The following is a 24020-nucleotide window of genomic DNA, read 5'->3' on the forward strand; positions in this document are numbered from 1 at the left end:
CGGGCGCGAACCATTTTTTTTCTATTTTTAGTCACTGGGACTTTGACCTGGACCCCCATCCCTCTTAAAGCAATCCAAAGCTAGCGATTCATATAAAACACCTACACACATATTTTAAAATCTATCCATTCTAATTTAAGTTATTGGGATAAAAAAATCGATTTGTAGTGATAGTGACGTGAAAGCTAACGTTTCATATAAGTTACCCCAACACTTGCTTTCAACACTATCCATCAATTGTTACTATAGTTATTGAGCGGAAACCAACTTTCTTTTAACTTACAGTGACCTTGCCCATGACCCACTCTCTCAAAAGAAATCTCAAGCTAGCTATTTACATAAACAACATTTACACCAATTTTTATCACTATCCATCCATTCAAGCGTAAATGTTTAGGCGGTAACCAAGATTTCCGCCATTTTTTTCAGATTTTTAGTAACAACGACCTTGACCTTGACCACTAACCCTCTCAAAAGCAATCCTAATCTTGCGCTTCACATGAGCTACATAAACATCAACTTTGATTACTATCCTCAATTCTTATTAATTATTAGACTGAAACCAATTTTCTGTTTCAAGTAACAATGACCATAACCATAACCTGGTCGCCCTTAAAGCAATCCTAAGCTAGGTGTTTCAACCTATTTATTTTTATTAAAAGTGACCTTGACCTTAACCCAAACCCCTCAAACGCAATCTAAGTAAGCTCTTTACATAAGCTATCACACACGTATAAACCAAATTTCTTCACCAAACATAATTTCTTACTTAAGTTATTTGGCTAAAAACATTTAACAATGACCTTGACCTTGACAGCATCCTCCTCAAAAACAAAATTTAGTTCTTCACATAAGCTAACCACACACCTGCTTTCTTTATTATACACCAATACTAGCTTAAATTATTGGGTGGAATTCAATATTTGACGTTAGCCCACCCGTTTGAAACGGCATCCTCATTCTATTTACCTGGTTTTCATTGAACTCCTGATTATTAACAACAACAAAGAGCTTGTTTAAGCTGCACTCTCAAAGATATGCCTTTTTGACAACATTTTTATTTTTTGTCTTGGAAAGTGCATTTTTTAGCGTGAACATTTGCAAACCAATAATATAAGATTGCTGACAAAAAAATCAGATCGTATATTTTCATATTTCCGTTCAAAAATTAAAGTTTTATGACAAACGGTTTAAGATAAATGCATAAATCATAATATTTGAACTTAAATATAAAAATCTGGGATCTAATTTTTTGTCAAACGTCTTATATAATTTATTTTCATGGATTTTCGCAAATATTTGCTTGTTCCAATACAAACGTTGTCAAAACGTCCAATCTGTGAGAGTGCAGCTTTAAAGTCTGAACGAGAGCCACAGGGCATTCAAACAAACGGATTCACCAAACATGCATCAACATATCTGGTTCAATAATGTTGGGGTCGTCGCCTTGATTTTTTTAAATAAATATTTTTTCTTAAGACTTTAACAACAAACACAATAACACAATTTAAACACGTGATGCTGGCAAACTTCAATTCAGTCTCATTACACATATCTGATATTACAAACCTTAGGGGAACACATTTTCTCTCCATTATGAATTGTACAGTTTACGCAACGCGAATCGTACGTTATGAACATCATGTCCTGACTGAAAATCTGTCCGTCGTTGCTTAGTGCTACTTGACTTCCATGGGCAAGAGTGTCTTCTCCGAAGTCTTCAACTTCTCTCTTCCTCAGGGAACGTGCATTTACTCTACACTCGGCTTCCATAAAAGTGTTAAGCTTTGCCCCAGTCAAGAAGACACTACCTGTCGATATGATGGTACCGGTGTTCCTTAACTGTAGGCAGTGAATCAAATCGTTTTTTATCATTCAGGCTATGTTACTCAAATAACTGTCATAACATATACTTGCAAATAACGGGACTATGTCAACAACGACCAATTTTACGTTATTTGGGGTTGGTGATAATACATTGAAACAGATACTTAGACTGGTGATGTCACACATGGTATTGGGCGCCAACCAACAACCGTCGGTGTATGAGCTAGATGCTCTACCAACCAAGCTTAATTGTAACTACTCTTACCGCATACCGCAATGATTTCTAACATTGAGAATTTTGATATGTTAATAACTATTATATTAATATTATTAATGTTAAAAGCAATTTGAAACAGTAATAGTAAAAAAGTAGAAAAGGCAAATCATAACCACTTGAATGCCAGGAAATAGCGAAACTATTCATTACATGTAAACAAACAAGCGTTTACTTACCGTGACGATTTTAAATCTGCATGTGAAGTTTACACCATCAGCCAAATTATTGCCATACACAGATGTTCTTTCACAACGCCTTTTTGTCAAATCGCAAAGACCATCATCCGGAAGACCGAGCATTTCCGGAGGTAGGGAAGTAATTGTTGAACAGTCTACACCCGTAAATCCAAGGTCACATACACATTTGCCTGCAAAGAACTAAATATATATATATATATCATTTATTTCATCGTTAACTTTTTTTTAACATTTTATTTTGAATCCTTGAAGGGACTTGTTCACAGATTTTTGGCGACAACTTTTGTTGTTGTTTTCTTTAAAATTTGCAGAAATTCAGTTAGTTTACGTACTTCCATGTACTAATATATTCCAGAAACTAACACTGACATGATTGAGCACAATTCGGGTAAAATCATTCAATTTTCAATAATGCTTATAACGTTTTTTGGCGGAAAGGAACACATTTTGTTATATGTTTTAGTTATTGATAATAGTAAAGCTATTAACTAAATTTATATGATATCTTATCATTGAAGCAAACCTTTTTGATATCAGATAATATGAAACATGAACCACTCCCTTAAAATGTATATAACCTTATCATTTTAATGCAAAACAATCAACGTTGACTTTGGAAACTTCTTGGACCATAGTAATGATTCGAAGTACTCTCTACATATCTCTGCAGGTTGAGAGCACAATCATTATTGAGTTTACACTTACCCTTAATGCAGATTCCTCTTTTATTACACTCCAAGGGACATATTGCGTCCATTATTACTTTAAGAAATTCCTCAGTGAATGCGGCTTGAATAGGCAATGTTTGATTATCTTTGTAGTCAATGAAAGAATCATTTAGAACAAGGGTAAGGTTCTTCAAGGCGGACTTTGCCGGAAGCTGTTTACTTTTTACGTCATAAGAACATTTCCGTTTTATCAACTCCAGATGTAATAAGGCCCATTCAGAATTGTTAGTGTACTGAAACGAAATGAGAGTTAGCAAATTGCATAAAACGATCCCATTTGAACAAGACAAGACTCAATATTGAAATTTATTTACACAAACATATATAGTGTGAAAGGCGAGTTGTCTTTACCAAAACATCTAATACACAATCGCCAATATAAGTTTCGATATTCATTCCAGGAACTAGTTTACACAATCTGACAGCGGTCGTATTGATCACTTTTAAACACTCTTCTCTTGCTTTGATGAAATCATAATCAACATCTCTTAGGCTGCTTCTCTGCAATTATGCATATGGAACATAAAATACATAAAACGAGATCAAAATGAAATATTCCAATTAATGTATATCAATAATTCAAATGTCATTTCAAGTCTAAAATGCGTAAATATAAAAGCGATGTTATGGATATAATTTAATATTGTGTCTTGTTTGATGCGTCGTTTCCTCTTTCGGTGCCATTTTTTGTCCCTTAAGTGTCAATGTCGTTTTTTTTTTAAGTCAAGTGTTCGTATTGCTTGTTCTCAAGTAATGTATGGTGCATCAAACTAGTTTTGAACTTGCGTTATTTTAAACTGTATCCTTTACCTTTTCTAAGCTTCTAGTTAGCAGGCCAGTCCCCGTGTTTCCTTTCACTGACCCAACGCCAACGGCACCATGGTAATCGCCAATTTCCAAAACCGATCTCCGTTTTCTGCTTTCATCTTTGCAACTTTGTGTAAACGATGGCTCAAACTGACAGAGCTTCGCAGAACCATGTGTGCAAGACTTCAAACCGGACTCTTTTGCTTTGCATGAACACATTTTCAATGTGTCGTTTAATTGTGTTAGGTTATACGTTTCACCAAACAGATCTTCGTGTGGAAAGAGCCTGCAGTAAAAACAAATTTGACAGTGTTGTTACATATTCGTATTAACAGAATCAAACTTAAATTTACATCACTTACTTCCAGCTAAGAATTGTGTCATTTTCTGATCCTGGCCGCTTGTTAAGATCATTAACCGTGTCACCGTCAAACCGACCACACAATCCTTCGGTATTGTTGAAATCAGCCAATGAAGGAAACACCGCGACGTTTACAAACTTCTCTTGTAATGAGAGGTCTACTATTGTGCCCGTAGGAAAATATACCTACACCAATATAATAAATACAAATCAGTATTTGACTTTATAGTAGCACATGTAAAACTCAATTCAATAATTCAGTAACTGCTTTTATGTGCCGGTTGTAGATAAATCAACTAAAATTTCCCAGTTTACTTGAAAATGGTATATGGATATCTTGTTAATACGGTTGTTAAGAACACCATCCTCACACAACCGGAATCTAATGTCCCAGATTCCGTTTCCACCGCAATTGTTAACGACGAAAATGTCCCGTCCAGAACTTATCATAACGCCGCAGTTACAAAAAACGGGCACATCTCTTCCAAGGCAGTGAGTTGTTTGAATTTGAACCTGTAGGCAACATCCAAATAATTGCTGTTATTATGTTTGATGCTCTTTTCGTTCGCTCTTAAATTAAGTTTATAAAACAATTGTTTTTTTGGAAATTTTTCTTTAGGAAATCAAGTAGGAGTGAACACGAAGGTTGTCTGTTTTGTATTGAAAGAAAATATACATAGACATACTTGTTGTTGGAAAGCCGGATTGTTGTATAACAAAAAACGTTCTTCGTTCTGGTTTTCGTACGTTCTACAAAATTGTCGAATATTAAGTATTTAACTTTGCTCTCTTGTTTAAAGCGTTTCTTAAGGCTGAACACTAATTTTGGTGATAAGAGTGATAAGCAAAACATATCATTTCATAAACAGAAGATGGTGCTAATTGATATATTTGTCATGTCAATGCTTGACAAACAAGATAAATTATAAACGCTTAATCGCACCCATAGCTTTATTCTGTTATCAAATGTGCATGTTAGTTATCACAAGATAAAATTCATTTCAATAATACAAATAGTACAGATAACCACTTTGCATAAACTAAACTTACATTCCGTCAAACGTTTTCATATGTGGGTCATTGTTAGAATAGCACTGCTTCTGGTGGATTATAGAGGAGTCTGATGATAATATAATCTACAAATCAATCATAAATGTATAAACCACATCATGCAGTATATTTAAATGAGATTTCATAACCAGACAAACAGGAATGGGTAAGATTGGAAAAGGTGTACCACTCTTACTCAAGAGATCATGTGGTTAAACCACAATAGGGGCATGCTCTCTTTACCTCTCAAATATCTCACCAGTCTTCTTCTGGTTTCTATCTTGAGATATTCGCATTAGTTGTAAAACCTTTTTAACAATCAAACTACCTACTAAATACTGGTTATCCGACTGAACGTCCGATATTTTATATGTTGTTATCAATCATATTATAAGGATGATTACGAAAACATTATATTTTTAGAGACACCGCGTTAGTCAATACACATTCCAAATGACTGTAAAGCGGTCGACGGGACACTGTTAACAGGAAAACAATGGACGGGAGCTGATTCTGCGAAGAATTAGGCAAAGAGGCCAACATGACAGATACGGTTCGACTGGCAGCTCATCTCAGTTTATGCTTTTACATGCGTACGTGTGAACAATAAGTAAACCGCGTGGCTTCACTGCCGTTCTTGATTGGAACCGGGACCAGTGCTTCACTAACCTATTTATTTATTTTCATGTACGATCTTGTCATGAGACCTTGACATGAGATTATACGTCTGGGAGTATAAATTATCCCTACTCATTTACGCTGATTACATTGAAATGATTGAAAAATCACATAAGCAGCTCCAGCTAATTTTGAACATTTATTTTTTATCTTTTGATAATTTTACATATTTGTTTTCATTAAAGAATGGAACATGACATGTTCATAAACATAAACTTTTTTCCCGTAGAATATGTCTGTCATAGAATCCGAAAAAAATATTATAAATGATAAAAAAAATATGGTTAGTTTTGTCTTTTTATAATTGATTACGTATCTTTTAGTATTTCCCATTGTTGTTGTTGTCTTTTTACTTGTTATTTGTCAACGCTTATTGCTTATCTATTTTACTTCACAGTTTAAAATACATCATATATGCGTGAAAGGACATATGTAAATTATAATACTTGTCTGAGTTAATGTAAAAGTATTAAAACAATATAGAGGTTGCAAATATTACTGTATTTCCCTTAACATTTTATTCCCTATAAATCCTCAAGCTTATTTATCAAGATTTTACTTATCGTTGACGCAATGCAATTATTTAATTTGTGGTGGTGGTGTTAGTAGTTTATACTCCGGGTCCCGGCGTGAGCACATTGAAGGGTCCCAGAGTGACAGTTCAACCACCGCACACCTATCCTGGGCAGAACCAGTACTGGGTGCCTTCACCTCTGCAAGGAACTGACAACTTCTGTACATGGCCGTAGAAAGGATTTCATAACCAATCACAACAGAAATGACCTGGTCCGCCCGGGAATCGAACCCGGGTTGTCCGATTCAGAGTCCAACGCTCTACCGATTGAGCTAACCGGGCGGACTATTTAATTTGTTCCACAACTGTTGTGTCTTATACCATTCCAGATATTAATCTTCTTTTAATTCAACACCTGAACGGACATACACTACAAATGACAAGCTTGAACGTAAAAGGTATTTGTTGATATTATTCTCAAAAGGAACTATGTAAGGTGGTGTTCTTTGTTAATTCGTATATATGACAATATATCCGTTTTCATTCTATTGTTCTTTTGCGCTTGCTTATGTTTTTGTTCATTTTAATATTACGTTTATGTTGTTTGAAGTAGTATTAAGTATTTAAACTGTTTTATTGTTTTGATTGTACAATTCTTTTAACGATGTAATGTTAGTGTGTCTAATTCTATCTTTAGTGAAATATTTGCTCGTTTCCACCGGGATGATTGAAGTTGAGTTTGGTAACCGATGAAGTTGGAACTCTTTATGCCGTATAAATATTCATTTTGATTAGATGTGTAAAATGTACTGATTCTATAATCTAAAATGTGTTCAAAGTACTTCTTATACATCTTCTTTTTAGAATAAAATGTTTCCTGTATTACGAATATTTTTATTATTCCATTTCAATATTTAGACAATAATTTTGATTTAATTAGAGACGTATGTTTGTTTATTTTTTTCCTTAATTCAAGAATTACATCATTTAAAAATGAGCCGTTTTCTGACACTTTTAAACTGAAGCCATATCCATTTCACGTTCAAAAATAAGAATATTTCCACAATTTATAAGTTTATTGTGAACAAGATTTTCCATTGACATTTTGTAATGTCATCTATGTATCTTTTAACAAAAGCAGCTTTTAATTTTCATAAAAAGTCATGAAAAACTGCAATATTTGTAAGCTTTATTCCGCACTTTTCATAGTTTATGGTACAATATATTCATGTTTATTCTATCTGGCTTACCATATTAACGAATTTTAACATAGCTATTTCAAAACTTTCAATATTTTGTTTGCTTGGATTCGATAACACTATGAATGTGTAATTTAATTCTGGTAAAATATACGTTTTAACATCAGTTTCTTCACCCAACAACGTTATTTTAGTGGTTTATGAAATTCACCCAGCTCTGTGTATTTTTGTCAATTGTTTGTTTGTTTTTGTTATAGAGGTTATACCTTATGTTGTTGCACATTCGGACGTCCATATAAAGAGTTTAAATTGCCAATTTTGAATTACTGTTATTTCTAACGTGGCCACTTTCAATATCATGGATGTATTTCATTTTGAGAATGGTTCTTATTTTGTCAAGGATTCGAAACAATGTCCTGTATCATAATTTAAATAAGTAGCATCCTCAGCGAAAATTGAGTGTTAAATTTCCATATTATTTTACATTTATTCCCTTGATACCAGAGGTTTGCTAAATATAGCTTAACAGTATTTGTAGACAAGGGCTTAATATAATTGAAGAAAATTGACAGCCTTGTCAATCTGCTTTTCAAATGGCATTGCTTCCCGCAAGTGACCATTATTTGTAACTATACTTTGCATACCGCTAAAGAAGAGGTTATTTCATTTGATCGGTACCAAAATTTTGCATTTTAAGACCTTCGATTATAACAGAGTGATCAAATACCTTTGGAAAGTCGGCCAAGAATAAAAGCCGGGGCATATTATTTACTTCAAGCATGTTCTGAATGTTAAGTCAATAAAACCTGTAGCCCTGAGTCAATAATTGTTGGCATTTTTGTTTATTACATTTGATATTGCTTAAGTTGCTATTTTGAAATCACTATTAAGTAAACTGCGTAGTTATGTATTAAGATTAAGGGAAGGATACCCTGCTTTTGGAGCGGTGTAAACATTAACTTACTACGTAAACTATCGATTTTATTTCAGGATTCAAAAGTATTTTATATATTGTATAAAATGGCCTACCCGAACAGGATCAAGCGTGTAATTTCGAAAAAGCCTTTGAGTTACAGAAGAGTCGATGAAAAGATTTATGGAGCCATTTTTCTGAATTGGATAAACGATATTGCCAAGGCGCAATGCAAATCCCAATCTCCGTGGTTTGTTAATGTCGCTGTTTTTCAAATTGAGCCGACAGCCGAACTCGTCAGTCGATATTTGCACAACATCAGGTATTTGACAGGATTCAGTATTCCCTGGTATTTCTATCGTAATTGGCAGATCACAATCATGTTCCCCATTGTTGCAGGTAAACGGAATCATAAGGCGAACATTTACATCAACATATTCCAAGTTCCTTAGTAATACTGTTTTGTTTAAAACCTAAAACAAAGAGTTTAAATAAAACATTACATGTGACATCTGTCGACCCAAGTTCACTTTCTAAAATCCAAGATTGTGGACGTGTAAATTAATGACTTAATATGGAAATACTTCGGCGCCTCAGTATGGATACTGCTACTGGACAAGTCCCTTTAATCATAAACTTTTAAAGCGCTATCTTTCAAACTTACTTCAATTCCCATCCATCGTTCGGGACTAATTGCAGGCATTGTTTCTAGCACTGATTGGGTATACCCCATCGTAACTGAACAAACAATCTGCAAGGAAAGCTAATACTATGATTAAAGATACAGGAAACATTTATCATTCAAAAAACTCTCTTTCAAACATGTTATAAATGGTACTTATCAATATAATCCTAATGATAAACTTACTGCTGATCCAGGCTTCCACTCCGTGTCGTTGAGCAACATATCTTCCGTAAGTCTAGAATAAGATCGAAAATCAGACGGAGAGGTATATTGCTTGGGCTCAGACGTGTAAATTATTTTGATGCAAATGGCTTCCTTTGTCAGGAACCATCTAACAGTGTAAGTGTTATTCATTCCACTAGGTGGCATAAAATCACAGAAACAGTTTAACATCTGGTTCCCTTTGATAGTTTCCACCTCAAAGGCAATTTTTGGGTGAACATGTGCAACACCAGGGCGTGTCGCATTTAAATCTGAATAAGACAAAATTGTAAAAGAAAGTTACTTGTATAGTTCTTTAAGTTGTTAAACAAATAAAGATAATCTAAAACAGGCGGTTTACGAAATAATGAATTCAAATTGTCTCATTAAATTAATGTTTGAATGATATCATCTCACGAAATCCTCATGCTTGCACACAGCTAATATCAAAACATAAAATCATATCAGGGAAACAGTTAAAGCGGCAAATAAGCTCCGGGTTACACCCGCTAAATTTTGATATTGAACTGGGTTATAAGGCGTTTCACTTGGATACAATACACAGTAGGTATAGTCCAAGTCTAGTGCATCTTATGATTGATATGACGTATATTTTGTATCATAACAACCAAGAACAAATAAAACAGAGTCAACATGCTGAGGAACCAAAAGGTGATTACTAGTTTATTAGCTAAAAATGCAATGAATAATTGTATTGTGTATAATTGCGTGTTTTATATAGCGACGTTATTAATGATATTAAAAGATCAAGTTTTATGAATTATTATTAACTTTATAAGATTCCTTTTCACAGTAGCCGATGTTTTCGATAAATATTCATTTTTATTTTTTGCATATGATTTAAGAAAAGTAGACAATCATTAGTAGGTAATCATTAATAATCATTAATGATTTAATAATCATTAATTAATGGAAAAATCAAGAAAAGGCACAGGCCTGTTATTCATAAAGCGTCTTTTTCAAACTTTAGTCGCTTCCTAAATTGTTCATAGTCAAACGAAAAGAAAAGTATACATATTTCTAATATAAAATACATATTTAATTTAAGTATTTTGGGAGTAAGTTTTATATAATATGACCAATGAGATAATCAAATTAGGAAAATGAAATAAATTTGCAAATCACTTTTAATTGTAATGAATGTCATTTTAATAATTAAACATGACCCTGAAAGCGTTTGTTGGCATGTTTCTAGTTCTTGGTGGTGAATAATAGGAGTGGTCGCTTAAAACAAATGATATAATCCTAAAAAGTAGGTGCGGAAAATTCGTAGAACGAACCATACATTTTTAGGATCGCATTGTCTAATTGAATTTTAACAGTATAGTGAACATCTAATGCCAAACACTAAGGTAGCGTAGCGTTCAATATCTATTTTTATTAAATTGCAACTCGTGTTCGCTGTGCTTGGAGCGATGTGCATCGATTTTCGAATGAAATATTATGTTAAAACTCAAACGCATTACTATTACTAAGAATGGGCTGACGGCGATTAAGTGGCCAGAACTAAAATATCTACGTACAGTTTAAGACACACTGAGAGGGATTTTGTGGTATCCATTGTCCCTTTATATTACAATTACGCCTAGCATCTCCGACAAGAATGAATCCTGTGTCGCATGTAAAATATGCAATGCTTCCATAATATTCCTGATTTGAAAATGATATTGTTCCATTGGGCAAAAATGGCAATTTTGCGCATCCTGGAATTAAATAAAATGGATAGAGAAATGCATTGAAACTAAAATAATAAAGTCGATATTCTGCTATCAAATAGAAAGTTTCAACAGAAAATAAAACAAACATTAAAAATGAAAAAACATTACGTGTATGACTGCAAAAGACTTTTTCCAATGGTTTCCATACGCCGTTGATGTCGCATTGTTTTTCTGAAGGTCCTACTAAATCAAAACCCGTATCACAGTTAAACGACACAGTGTCTCCAATCAAAGTACCTGAATTATACTGTATTACGCCACTAGCAAGGGAGGTCAAATTTCCACAGTCTGAAGTACAGGGAAATATATCAAATGAGTTTTGCCTTCTATATAATGTCTCATTTTGAAATGATTTAATGTTTAATATTTAAATGGAAAAAAAATCAATTAATTATTGCTTCACTTAATTGTGCGTGTTCCATTATCCAAAAAGAAATAAATGATCTACAGAGTCGGTGTACCGATACATGATGTCTACATAGTAAATATGTCATGTATATGCCTACACTTAAATAATTTAGTGATTGGTGTGGATTAACAATAATATAAATGTTCAAACACTTTAATGATAAAAAAGCATTTGTGTCAAAATATTTTTTTATCAATACATGTTGGGACATCTTAATCAATCCACTGCTATTTTAACTCTTTGTACGTAGACTATGATTCTCTTTAAAAACGATGTAATTATGAAAAGTGACATAATACTTTAAACGTTTGTAATATTGATGAACCAGAGATACCAATAGGGAAACATTCTGAAGCAGGTCCTGGTTCCCATGTTCCATATTTAGAGCAAGTTCTATACTCGGCACTTGAAAGTTTAAAGCCTTTTTCACAAATCATTGTGGCAACGCTTCCGAGAAATCGCCCGTTCGAAACTTTCACAAACCCGTTTTGAAGCGATTCAAGTTTTTCACATTCTGACATGATATAAACAAACAACTTTAAATGATATTTCAATGTTTTCCTTTGATTAAACCTAACAATAGTATTGCTATGCATCTTTTTGCTGAATATAAATTAACCAAGGAAAAAGTCAATATTAAAATTTAAACCCGAAACAAAGCTTACTTATCGGTAAACAAAACGCTTGTCCTCTTGGTTGCCAAAAACCAAAGCCCGAACAAGTTCTTTCAGGAGTGCCATCAAGTTCATAGCCAAGATTACATTTAAAATATGCGACGCTTCCAAACATAGTTCCATTGGTATAAACTATCTTCCCGTCTCTCAGATTATTCAGATTGTCACAGTCTGAAAAACATTTACATAATGACGGACACATATATTATATTAAAATGAGCAAAGGCAACACTTCAAGAAATAACATTATAAATAAATACTACAAGTTGAATATTAAAAACTTGAAATATTTATTAACGCCTACCAGTTGTTGATCGTTTTTCTGAAAAAGAAAGATTAAATTGGTTTCAACTGCGAACTTCATGAACGAATGCACAATACAACCAAGTCATAATGTTTATGGAATGCTTTCAATGTATGAATGGCATATTCAAATTAACATATACCTAAGCAAAAAGCTTCTGGACATCTATTCGTGTCTTGCAGCTCGAACAAGTAGTTTCCGTCACTGCACCGAGTCGTTCGGGCTGTCATTGTGGCATCGCATGATCCGTTCCCTGTACTTCTGCACATTGTTAACACCTCAATTGTGCCTATATCCACTGGAAGATCACCTGAACGTGGAAGGTATAGAGTAATATGTATTACGATGATCGTACATATATGAGATATCTTGCTAGCTGAATACCAGACATGCTTTTCTGAATTGAAGTCGAAAGTTAAATAAGGATATTATTATGAGTAAATTCAGTTTGTATTTAATACTGCAACAATCAAGAAACAGGTATTGTTACTTCTCGGAATATAGTTATTGTGCTTAAAGCATAACACAACAGTCCCAAAGATATTAATAACCCGGTATGCATTTGAAAAAAAACAAACAAAAAAAACAAACAAACAAAAAAACACACAACTGCGACTGGTCATATTTACACTTCTATTGTTACGAAAAACTCAACATTTCTGATCACTTTCATGTTACAGATTACTAACCTAATCTCCGCCATGAGTGCACCGTTCCACATTGCACAGTTGAGTCCGTTAAAACATAATCTTGCATGGAATACCATCCAATTTGTAAATAGTAGTCACACAGCGGTTTTTCATCCGACGTTAAGTTATAACCAATCAACCGTAATGGGAGATTATCAATCTCTGTAGCATTAATTTTGGGGCAGAGGTTAGTCCTTTCTGAAAAAAAAAATAAGAAAACTATATATCAGTGCATTTTTTTTAAATATAAACGACTGTTTATGTATATATTTGTATGTTTATGAACTGTTTAACTAGTTAAAACACCCGGTTAACTCATTTTTATTGAATATTTGTTTCACTAAACGGTTAAAGGCTGTGACCCAATCATTAAAAGCTATATTTGTTTGGATGCATTTGTGTTGATTTCAATCGTTTGTGTATCTCGTGTATGGATGATTTGGTCCTAACCTAGTACATCATGACAGGTTTATTATCTTGATAGTTGGGCTTGTCCGTGCATTTTATCATAAAACACTTTATGGTTAGGCAATAAGAATATAGCTTTAGTATGATCTTTAATAGACTTAATTATACCGTAGGCGTTACACCCAGTTTTATTTTCCGGTAGCCATATCCCTTGGCTGGAGCATTTCCTCTCCTGTGGCCCATCTAGCCTGTAACCGTTTTGACACCGAAACGTCACACTGCTTTCGAAAACAGTTCCATTGCTGAATTTCATGTTTCCATTGCTAATTTCTGGAGGACTTCCACAGTCTATTTCAGATGAGAAAGAGTAATTTATTAACACATGCTATTTTATGTGAAACATCGAGTTAATAAATCACTTGGTTCTATAATGACGCATCTCTTCAACTTTTACTAGGTATTGTCTTGAACTACATTGGTTCATTTGTTTTGAAGTATTAATATCTATGGACAAGGCTGCTCAGGTAGTACATATATTAACGAACAATACCAGTTTAAGTAAGACATAATTCCTTAGATTGCGCTACAATTAGTTAGCTCATTTTATAGGTCCGATCCTCATTCAACTGTCTACGGTGAAACAGTGCGCAGTCATGTATAAAATAGACTCTTGTTTATTTTAAATATTGGTTCAAAGTTACTGATTTCTTACATATTTTACTAAACCCTTTGAAATACAGATTATGTCTTTTATAAAATACAGATGAAACTGAGGGCGATTTTCATATTAGCATATAAGTTTATTTACCTCAGATACTCAGTAGTATTGCATGTTCAACATCTTTAAATCGGTAGAAATATTAAGTAATGGATACTTTTCACGTTCAGTGTGTAGCAAAAATAGCATTGTTTTGTCCGTAATTTTCAAGTTTTAACCTGTAACCATATGCAAAATCAAGTTTTTGTTCACTCTTTTTTTTACTTTTTCATTCGATCTTTTGTCTTGAAGTAATTACAATATTACTATAGAAGAACAGTTTTCATTTAACATAACTTTATTTATATCAAAGAGAGTTTTCAATAAAATCACAACGATGGTCATATTTCTATGTTTTATATATTTGCATGGCGAGACGCTCTCTGTTCAGATAATATATAGTAGATTTTGTATACTAAGTTAGCTATTGATATGTTTCTTCTTCTGTCCTATCCATAAAGTCACAGTATGGTGTTTGGGAGATTTGGCTTGTCTACTTTATTTCTATTGTATTCTTAAATATTTCTCCGTATTAAGTAATTCGCTCATCTCTTTCAACACAATAATGCATGTGTAAAACGATTATTATAAATTACTGTAAACTTCATCAAGCGCTACCATAAACAACTACTGTGTTTGTTTGTTTGTTTTAAGGAATGAATTATATCGGGTGTTTAACTAACTCAGTTAATTGGATCATACCAATTTCAATAGTAGCTATGCATGGCCATGGAAAGTTTATACCAATGAGTAAGATATACTATACCATGGAAGGTTTATACCAATGAGTCAGATAAACATGACCATGGAAGGTTTATACCAATGAGTAAGATATACATGACCGTAGGTTGGTTATACCAATGAGTAAGATATACATGACATTGGAAGGTTTATACCAATGAGTAAGATATACATGACCGTAGGTTGTTTATACCAATGAGTAAGATATACATGACCGTAGGTTGTTTATACCAATGAGTAAGATATACATGACCGTAGGAGTTTTATACCAATAAGTGAGATATACATGACCATGGAAGGTTTATACCAATGAGTAAGATATACATGACCGTAGGTTGTTTATACCAATGAGTAAGATATACATGACCGTAGGTTGTTTATACCAATTAGTAAAATATTCATGACCATAGGTTGTTTATACCAATGGGTGAGATGTACATGACCACGGAAGGTTTATACCAATGAGTAAGATATATATGAACAAGACTGGTTTAAACCAATGAGTCAGATATACATGACCGTGGACGGTGTATACCAATGAGTAAGATATATATGAACAAGACAGGTTTACACTAATGAGTCATATATACAAGACCATCGAAGGTATATACCATTGAGTATGATATACATTGTACATGACAATGAAAGGTATTCACGAATAATTAAGATATACATGACCATTAAAGGTGTATACCAATGAGTAAGATATAAATGATCGTTGACGGTTTATTCCAACGAGTCAGATAAACATGAACAGGGAATGTTCATACCAATAAGTAGGTCATACATGATCGTGGAAGGTTTATATCAATCAGTCAGATAGACATGAACATGGAAGGTTTATACCAATGAGTGAGATATACATGGCCGTGGAAGCTTTATACCAATGAGTAAGATAGACATGACCATGGAAGGTTTATACCAATGAGTAAGATAGACATCACCATGGAAGGTTTATACCAATGAGTAAGATAGACATCACCATGGAAGGTATATACCAATGAGTGAGATATACATGACCATGGAAGGTTTATACCAATGAGTAAGATAGACATGACCATGGAAGGTTTATACCAATGAGTAAGATAGACATCACCATGGAAGGTTTATACCAATGAGTAAGATAGACATGACCATGGAAGGTATAAAAGTTGTATACCATTGAGTAAGATATAAATGATCGAGGAAAGTTTATACCAATAGATATCCTACACATAACTATGGAAGAATTGTACGAATAATTCAGATAAACATTATCATTTAAGGTTTAGATCAATTAGAAAGATATACATGACCATGTAAGGTTTATACCAATGCGTAAGATATACATTACCATTTAAGATTAATACCAATAAGAAAGATATACATGACCATATAAGGTTTAAACCAATGAGTAAGCTATACACGAACAGTGAAGGTGGATACCAATAATTAAGTTATACATGAACAGGGAAAGTTTATACCAATAACTAAGACATACATGAACAGGGAACATATGACCGTGGAACGTTTATACCAATGTGTAAAATATACATGACCGTCAAAGATCTAAACCAATGACTAAGATATATATGACCGTGGAAGAATTATGCCAATGACAAAGATTTACATGAACAGGGAACGTTTATACCATTGTGTAAGATATATATGACCATGAAAGGTTTATACCAATGATTAAGATATACATAACCGTGGAACGTTTAAACCAATGTGTAAGATATACATGACCGTGGATGGTTTATAGCAATGAGCTAGATATAAATGAACAAGGAAGGATTTTACTAATGAGTACGATATACATGACCATGAAAGGTTTATACAAATAAGTAAGACATGAGCAGGGAATGTTAATACCAATGAGTAGGACATAAATGACCGTGGATGGTTGATATACATGACCGTGGAAGGTTTAAACCAATGCGTAAGATATACATGACCGTGGAAGATTTAATCAAATGAGGAAGATAAACATGACAATGAAAGGTTTATTCCGATGAGTAAGATATACATGAACAGGGGAGTATATAATCAATGAGTAATATATACATGGACGTGGAAGGTTTATAGCAATGAGTAAGATATACATGACCATGTACTTTTTATACCAATAAGTAAGATATACATACCTGTGAAAGGTAATACCAATGAGTAAGACATACATAACCGTGGAAGTTTTATACCAATGAGTACGATATGCATGAACAGGGAATGTTCATACCAATGAGTAAGATATGCATGAACAGGGAAGGTTTATACCAATGAGTAAGATTTACATGGAAATTCAAGGTTTTTCGATAAGTAAGATGTACATTACCGTGGAAGGAAAATACCAGTTGGTCAGATATACTTGAACGTGGAAGGTTTATAAAAATATAAATTCGATATATATGAACAGTGGAAGTTTATTCCAATGAGTAAGATATACATGAGTATACAAGTTTTATAACAACGAGTAGGATATACATGACCGTGGAAGTTTTATACCACTGATAGGGATATACCAATAGGTAAGATATACCAATGTGTAAGATATACATGATTGTAAAAGGTGTATACCAATGAGTATGATAGACATGACGATGGAAAGTTTATACCAATGAATAACATATACATGACCATTGAAGGTTTTTACCAATGAGTAAGATATACATATCCGTTAAAGGTTTATTCGGTTGAGTGTGATGTACATGACAATGTTAGGTTTATACCAATAAGTCTGACATACCAATGAGTATGATATACATGCCCGAGAAAGTCTATACAAATATGAAAGAATAACCAATTAGTAAGATATATCAATGAGTTAGATAAACATGATCGTGGAAGGTTTATACCAATGAGTATGATACAAATGAACACGGAAGATTTATACTAATGAGTAAGATTATCCAATGAGTAAGATATACATGACCGTGGAAGGTTGATATCAATAAGTCATATATACATGACAGTGGAAGTTTTATACCAAAGAGTAAGATATACATGACCGTGAAGGTTGATACCAATAAGTCAAATATACATGACCGTGGAAGTTTTATACAAAAGAGTAAGATATACATGACCGTGGAAGGTTGATACCAATAAGTCAGATATACATGACCGTGGAAGGTTTATACAAAAGAGTAAGATATACATGACCGTGAAAGTTTTATACAAAAGAGTAAGATATACATGACCGTGGAAGTTTTATACCAAAGAGTAAGATATACATGACCGTGAGGGTTTTATACAAAAGAGTAAGATATACATGACCGTGGAAGGTTGATACCAATAAGTCAAATATACATGACCGTGGAAGTTTTATACAAAAGAGTAAGATAAACATGACCGTGGAATGTTGATACCAATAAGTCAGATATACATGACCGTGGAAGTTTTATACGAAAGAGTAAGATATACATGACCGTGGAAGGTTGATACCAATGAGTAAGATATACATGACCGTGGAAGTTTTATACGAAAGAGTAAGATATACATGACCGTGGAAGGTTGATACCAATGAGTAAGATATACATGACCGTGGAAGTTTTATACAAAAGAGTAAGATATACATGACCGTGGAAGGTTGATACCAATGAGTAAGATATACATGACCGTGGAAGGTTGATACCAATGAGTAAGATATACATGACCGTGGAAGTTTTATACGAAAGAGTAAGATAAACATGACCGTGGAATGTTGATACCAATAAGTCAGATATACATGACCGTGGAAGTTTTATACAAAAGAGTAAGATATACATGACCGTGAAGGTTTATACCAATGAGTAAGATATACATGACCGTGAAAGTTTTATACCAAAGAGTCAAATATACATTACCGTTGAAGGTTTATACCAATGAGTAAGATATACATGACCGTGAAGGTTTATACCAATGAGTCAGATATACATGAACGTTGAAGGTTTATTCCAATGACTAAGATATACATGACCGTAGAAATTCTATACAAATTGTAAGATTTACATGACCATGGAGGGTTTTACAAATTTTAACCATTGCAACAACAGAATGTTTTTATTACGAAATATGTTATATGGTATTGATATATACCACTTAAGTTTTAAATGTTTTATGTGCACTTGAAGAACAATGTTAATTAAGAAAAACTGTTTCATTTATAACGTTAATTGAAATAAATATTTAAAAATCTTAAAGTTATTACATTTGTTTAGAATATTAAGTTTTTAATCATGAGAAGCATACTTGGCTTATTTAACATAAGTATGATTATAATAGCGAACAATAATGCTTTATATTTATGAAAGGCGATGTCATGTGGATATTGATCGAGGACCTATAAAGTGTCTGAAAATAGAATATTATTTACAAGCGGTAAACAAAACAATAAAGATTTAATGTAAAGTTGTTTCTGATATCATATATATTGTCTGGTTGACTTTGGCACGTCATAATATGATTACAGTAGATATTTAACCTCTGACTGTTTCACTTTAGTTTACATTTCATTAAATAAAAAAATCCAAAGAAACACATCTTATGTCCCTTCCTGTTTGTACCTTGTATCTCACATTGGTTAGGTTGAACTGGTTCCCATTTCTCGTTATCTGTACACGTTTTGATCTTTGGGCCTTGTAACGTATATCCAACGTTACATAGGTAGCTTACTCTGTCTCGAAAGAAAGTTCCATTTGTGAAAGCAAGCTCTCCGTTATTTAAATGTTCAGGCTGCCCGCATCCTAAGAATAAAGGCATTTTCAAATAAGGTGGATACATTTTTAATATTGACGTTTGGCAATCTGTTAATGTATCATGTTCTAGGCTTCTATAATTTCCTAATAAATAACGTAAATTTAAGGCTGTCATTGCTATATTAACTAGTTCAAGTATTACCTCGACGATTACAAGTTGTACCATTTCCTGGCACCCACTGTCCGCTTATGGAGCATTTTCTGAGTTGCGGCCCCTGCACTTTGTACCCTAACGCACACGCAAACACTGCTATACTGCCAATGTTTGTTTCATTGCTGTATGTAACGTCACCGTTAAAGGGGCGATCAAGTCCTGAACAATCTTTGAAAACAACCAACAAACTCACATTTTCAGTTTGAATTATTGCCTTTAAAAACATATCAAAAACATTATGGTGTAATACACGTTGGCTTCGATATTTCTCTTTTACTAAACTTAGATATACATGATCGTTCACATAATCTATGTTACAAAATGTCGTAATATGGCCATAAATAGCAGAAATAGTATAAGTTTACATGTGATAAGTCTGTATAAACTATTAATGAGTTTAGATTATATTCTGGATTGTTGACTCAATACAAAGATATGATTGGTAAGTAGTCAATTATTGGATGAATATTAACCAATCAATAAACATTTAGGATTACTTCGACCAAACCGTAATATTAACTGGCTGCTGAACATAGTAAGTTCTATGTTTTGCATCATCATCATCATCATCAACATTGGCTCTCATTATTAGCCTTTCAACACATTTATAAAAACGACAAAAAATCTACGAACAGTTGGATATGCATCCTTTCCCTTAAAAGTCATTGCAGGTCGATATTCATTTAAGGGTTCCATTGTAAAAAGAGTGAGTTTGTTTCGACATTTAACTTACTTGATGCTGCAGGTGTGTCTGAAACAGCGAAAAATGAAACGAATACTGGTTTTGATAAATCGATAAATAAATATATATAAAAGAATAAAACAATATTTGCTAATCTTAAAGGGTTAGGTTCTGTCCGGTTTGTTCGCTTGTGAGTTTGGTTAGTGGCCACCAAGCCAGACTAGTTGGTTTCCGACCAGTACTCCGGTTTCCCCCACAACACAAGACCACATTATCGTGCTAATCGCGCCAGCGCTGGTGAATTATATGATGTTGTTATAACTTGTTTCATAGTCGTTGTAAAGTAAATACATTTAACTAAATGATTGGAAAAGCTCATTCGAATTTTTTTGATAGGCATAGATAAATTGTAAAATATTGCCACAATAAACACTTATGCAACTGTTTAGTACAAAGATATCAATTCAATTATGTCTACTGCTATTATTATGCGTTATGCGTATAGTAGTTTGACATTTAAATTGTCTCTCGATCGACACTGCTAGTTTTGGCCACTGATATATACTAAATAATTGTTATATTTAATTTGAAGTACAATAGTCATCTTCAAATATCATTTCAATCATTAAGCTTAAATATGGCATTCTATTAATGCATATCAACGCTGTTATGAATACAATACAAGACCATTAAATAAAACCCATCAAATGCTATCAATTGTAAATCAACTCAAACTATTTATCGATTAGGTTGTCCCAGCCCATCTAGATTATTAATTGTGTAAACTGATCTCAACTTTGAGGTAAAGAAACGTTTGTTGACTTTGGTCCCAGGAGTCGTTATTTCAATGTCCAAGATGGCATGAGGCAGATGTAATGACATGTGTTCAGTTCAGATTATATTTGGTTTAACATTTCAATGACAATTGAATTATTCAACGTTTATTTTCTGAGTATATAACTTGCGTTTACTTGATCCGGTCACTTGCATTTAGTTTACTTGTTTATGGTATGTTATTATTATGCTAGGCTTCAGTACCTATTTATACAATATTCAAGCACAGATTCAAACTCACAGCCGCCTGTAGAATGCCTGGAGTACCGCACTCCGAACACTATTGCAAGTGCAATTGCAACGACAATGACCACTAAACCAATCACGATAACGATCGTCCGCTTCTGTAAATTGAGGTAAGATAAGCTAATTATCTAGATACCACTGTTGCATTGAAAGCCCGTAACCTTTAATAAATCCTTGCTGTTGCTGTAACAAAACACAAATATCTTTGGTGCAGTCCGGTATTTACGGGTTTTTTTCTTTCGTTTGAATTACAGAGCTCTTTCATTTTATATTCAATATCGAATATAGCATATGGAAATATTTTACTTTTTACACTTGTTAATATTGACATTGAGTAAACTGCTTTAAGCTAATCATACATTTTTGCTTCTTGTAAATTGAACGCCTTTGAAATAACTCATACATTTAAGTATTTGATGAATACAAGTTTGGTATATACTTATATATCATATCTCGATTACGGGGAAATCTGAATGCTTATATCAATAAATGTCGGGTCCTTGTCATGGGCAGAAATAGGAACAGTGTCCTTTTTGAAAGGCCAAAATAGTAGTGTCTCAGAGTTGGGATCGAACTCATCACCGCTATGGTTAAAGAAGGACACAATAACCCTGAAATCAGTCCACCAAACATGATTAACATTGCGAAATTTCCAGGTCCATTGTCAGCAACCACGGTACATAATTCCGTTATGCCCCATCAATACTGTCGGATAAATTAAATGACAATATCTCGCTTTAATGAAAACGCATGAAGCAGAATAGTGAACTCTTCCTCCAATTATTTCGCATGATTCCTATTATTATTGTGTCAGTAGCTATCTTGACCGACTTGTGTAGACTTCTTTCACAAATGTATTGTCCTGAAAAGGCGGACTCGGATCAAATCCGGCTTTTGCAAGAATTTTTCTACGGAGATCATCTGGAACCTCATGGAAAAAATGAAATGCCTCATTAATAATTAATAACTACGAGATTTTCGTAGCCAATTCGCCCACGATACCCAACGAAGCAAAAAGAGCAGTAGTGTATGGGTGTATCCGACGATGTCCCGGTCAAGAATATATTTGTTTTTATAACACTCTCCATAAAGTTTTCTAATATACCAACCATAATGTATCCGCATGATATTTTAGCTTAAAAAGTTGTTAACATATATCATAACACATAAATGTTACTATGTGGTAATAATCTTTTCCATTAAATTGCATTTTCTGTGGTCCCTTTTTGTTCACGAATACATCTTTAGGTTAAGATCTATTCAAACGGTTTTAACGACTGTAAGCAATATGAACCCTTTACTTGCAAAACGCTGATAATGAAATACTGGTTTACTAAGTAAAAAAATAATTCATGATTCTAAAATGTTGCACGTAAGTCAAATGACAGTATATTGACTTTCTATAGCCTAAAGTGGTCCCACAGTGCCGAGTGAACGCGGTGGTCTTTGGTTTCGTGCCGAAAATAGCGGAAAATGGGCCTTACCTAGGATGTCCCCGGGGTGTGGGGGCATTTGACGGTGATTTAAATAGCGGTTTGTCCCCATAGGACGGGGATTTGACCTGGGATTGCCTGGACCGAAAGTCAAATTTCCCCGGGCATGGGGGCGTGGTTATAATTGACTGGTTTATAATACCATTCATGTCCGAGCTAATTGATGACCCATCTGTATAGGCATTGCTCATGGCCCAGGTGTTCGAAATGGTGCATATTCACTTTAACCAATTACTAACCAAATGGCGGTAGGTCGATTTGGTATTGGAGCGAAATGCTTTCCTACATATTATGTGGTTTGAAACATACGGAATTAAGTGTCGTTGTTTTTTGTCGCGTTACGTAATAGCAACAGCAAAACCATTTAAACAAACGCCACACCAGGCATTTTTCCTTAAATTCTTTAACGTAAAGTTTTACTGACAGCTACATAATTATAAACATGTTTCTTTATAAAACAGATTTTTTACATTGATAAAAAGGTCAGTACATGAGTTTCTTTAAAAAAGAAAGCTTTCTTAATATGGATGATTCTGAATTCAGTAACAAATGCATCGACCATCAAACAATTTCCGTCACAAATGTAATGAAGCAATTCTTTGAACATATGAACGTTGGGTATTTAAATAATGTAGTTAAGTTTACCTGAAACGCCATCTTTCCTTATCCAAAATCGTCGTCATTTATATTTGGCACATGTAATGATCAATACCTACATACGCCTGTCTCTATATTAAACAA

General features: G+C 33.6%; 1 protein-coding gene and 1 non-coding gene across 3 annotated transcripts in view; both read right to left on the reverse strand.

Moving 5' to 3' along the window:
• The window catches only part of LOC128220350 (uncharacterized), a 29756-nt gene extending 5774 nt beyond the window's left edge, over positions 1-23982 (reverse strand). Inside the window, exons 1-25 of one of the 2 annotated variants that reach the window (XM_052928709.1) lie at positions 23925-23982; positions 21782-21884; positions 20758-20775; positions 20013-20192; positions 19679-19858; positions 13829-14008; positions 13253-13450; positions 12706-12873; positions 12564-12581; positions 12251-12430; positions 11920-12099; positions 11285-11464; positions 10982-11161; positions 9420-9709; positions 9216-9302; positions 8668-9024; positions 5248-5333; positions 4884-4947; positions 4513-4710; positions 4199-4383; positions 3840-4122; positions 3381-3530; positions 3007-3262; positions 2281-2471; positions 1570-1842 (exon numbers count right to left, since the gene is read on the reverse strand). In XM_052928709.1, the coding sequence (XP_052784669.1) occupies positions 1570-1842; positions 2281-2471; positions 3007-3262; positions 3381-3530; positions 3840-4122; positions 4199-4383; positions 4513-4710; positions 4884-4947; positions 5248-5333; positions 8668-9024; positions 9216-9302; positions 9420-9709; positions 10982-11161; positions 11285-11464; positions 11920-12099; positions 12251-12430; positions 12564-12581; positions 12706-12873; positions 13253-13450; positions 13829-14008; positions 19679-19858; positions 20013-20192; positions 20758-20775; positions 21782-21884; positions 23925-23936 (4197 nt within the window). In that variant the 5' untranslated portion in view covers positions 23937-23982. The remainder of the gene's footprint in view (positions 1-1569; positions 1843-2280; positions 2472-3006; positions 3263-3380; positions 3531-3839; positions 4123-4198; positions 4384-4512; positions 4711-4883; positions 4948-5247; positions 5334-8667; positions 9025-9215; positions 9303-9419; positions 9710-10981; positions 11162-11284; positions 11465-11919; positions 12100-12250; positions 12431-12563; positions 12582-12705; positions 12874-13252; positions 13451-13828; positions 14009-19678; positions 19859-20012; positions 20193-20757; positions 20776-21781; positions 21885-23924) is intronic. The other variant, XM_052928710.1, reaches the window with a different exon arrangement.
• Positions 6710-6786, reverse strand: Trnaq-cug (transfer RNA glutamine (anticodon CUG)). Its single transcript has one exon. It is a non-coding gene; the product is annotated as a tRNA-Gln (tRNA).
• Positions 23983-24020: the final 38 nt, after the last annotated feature.

The sequence above is a fragment of the Mya arenaria genome, chromosome 15 (genome assembly GCF_026914265.1).
Source record: "Mya arenaria isolate MELC-2E11 chromosome 15, ASM2691426v1".
In the NCBI taxonomy this organism is placed as follows: Eukaryota; Metazoa; Mollusca; class Bivalvia; order Myida; family Myidae; genus Mya; species Mya arenaria.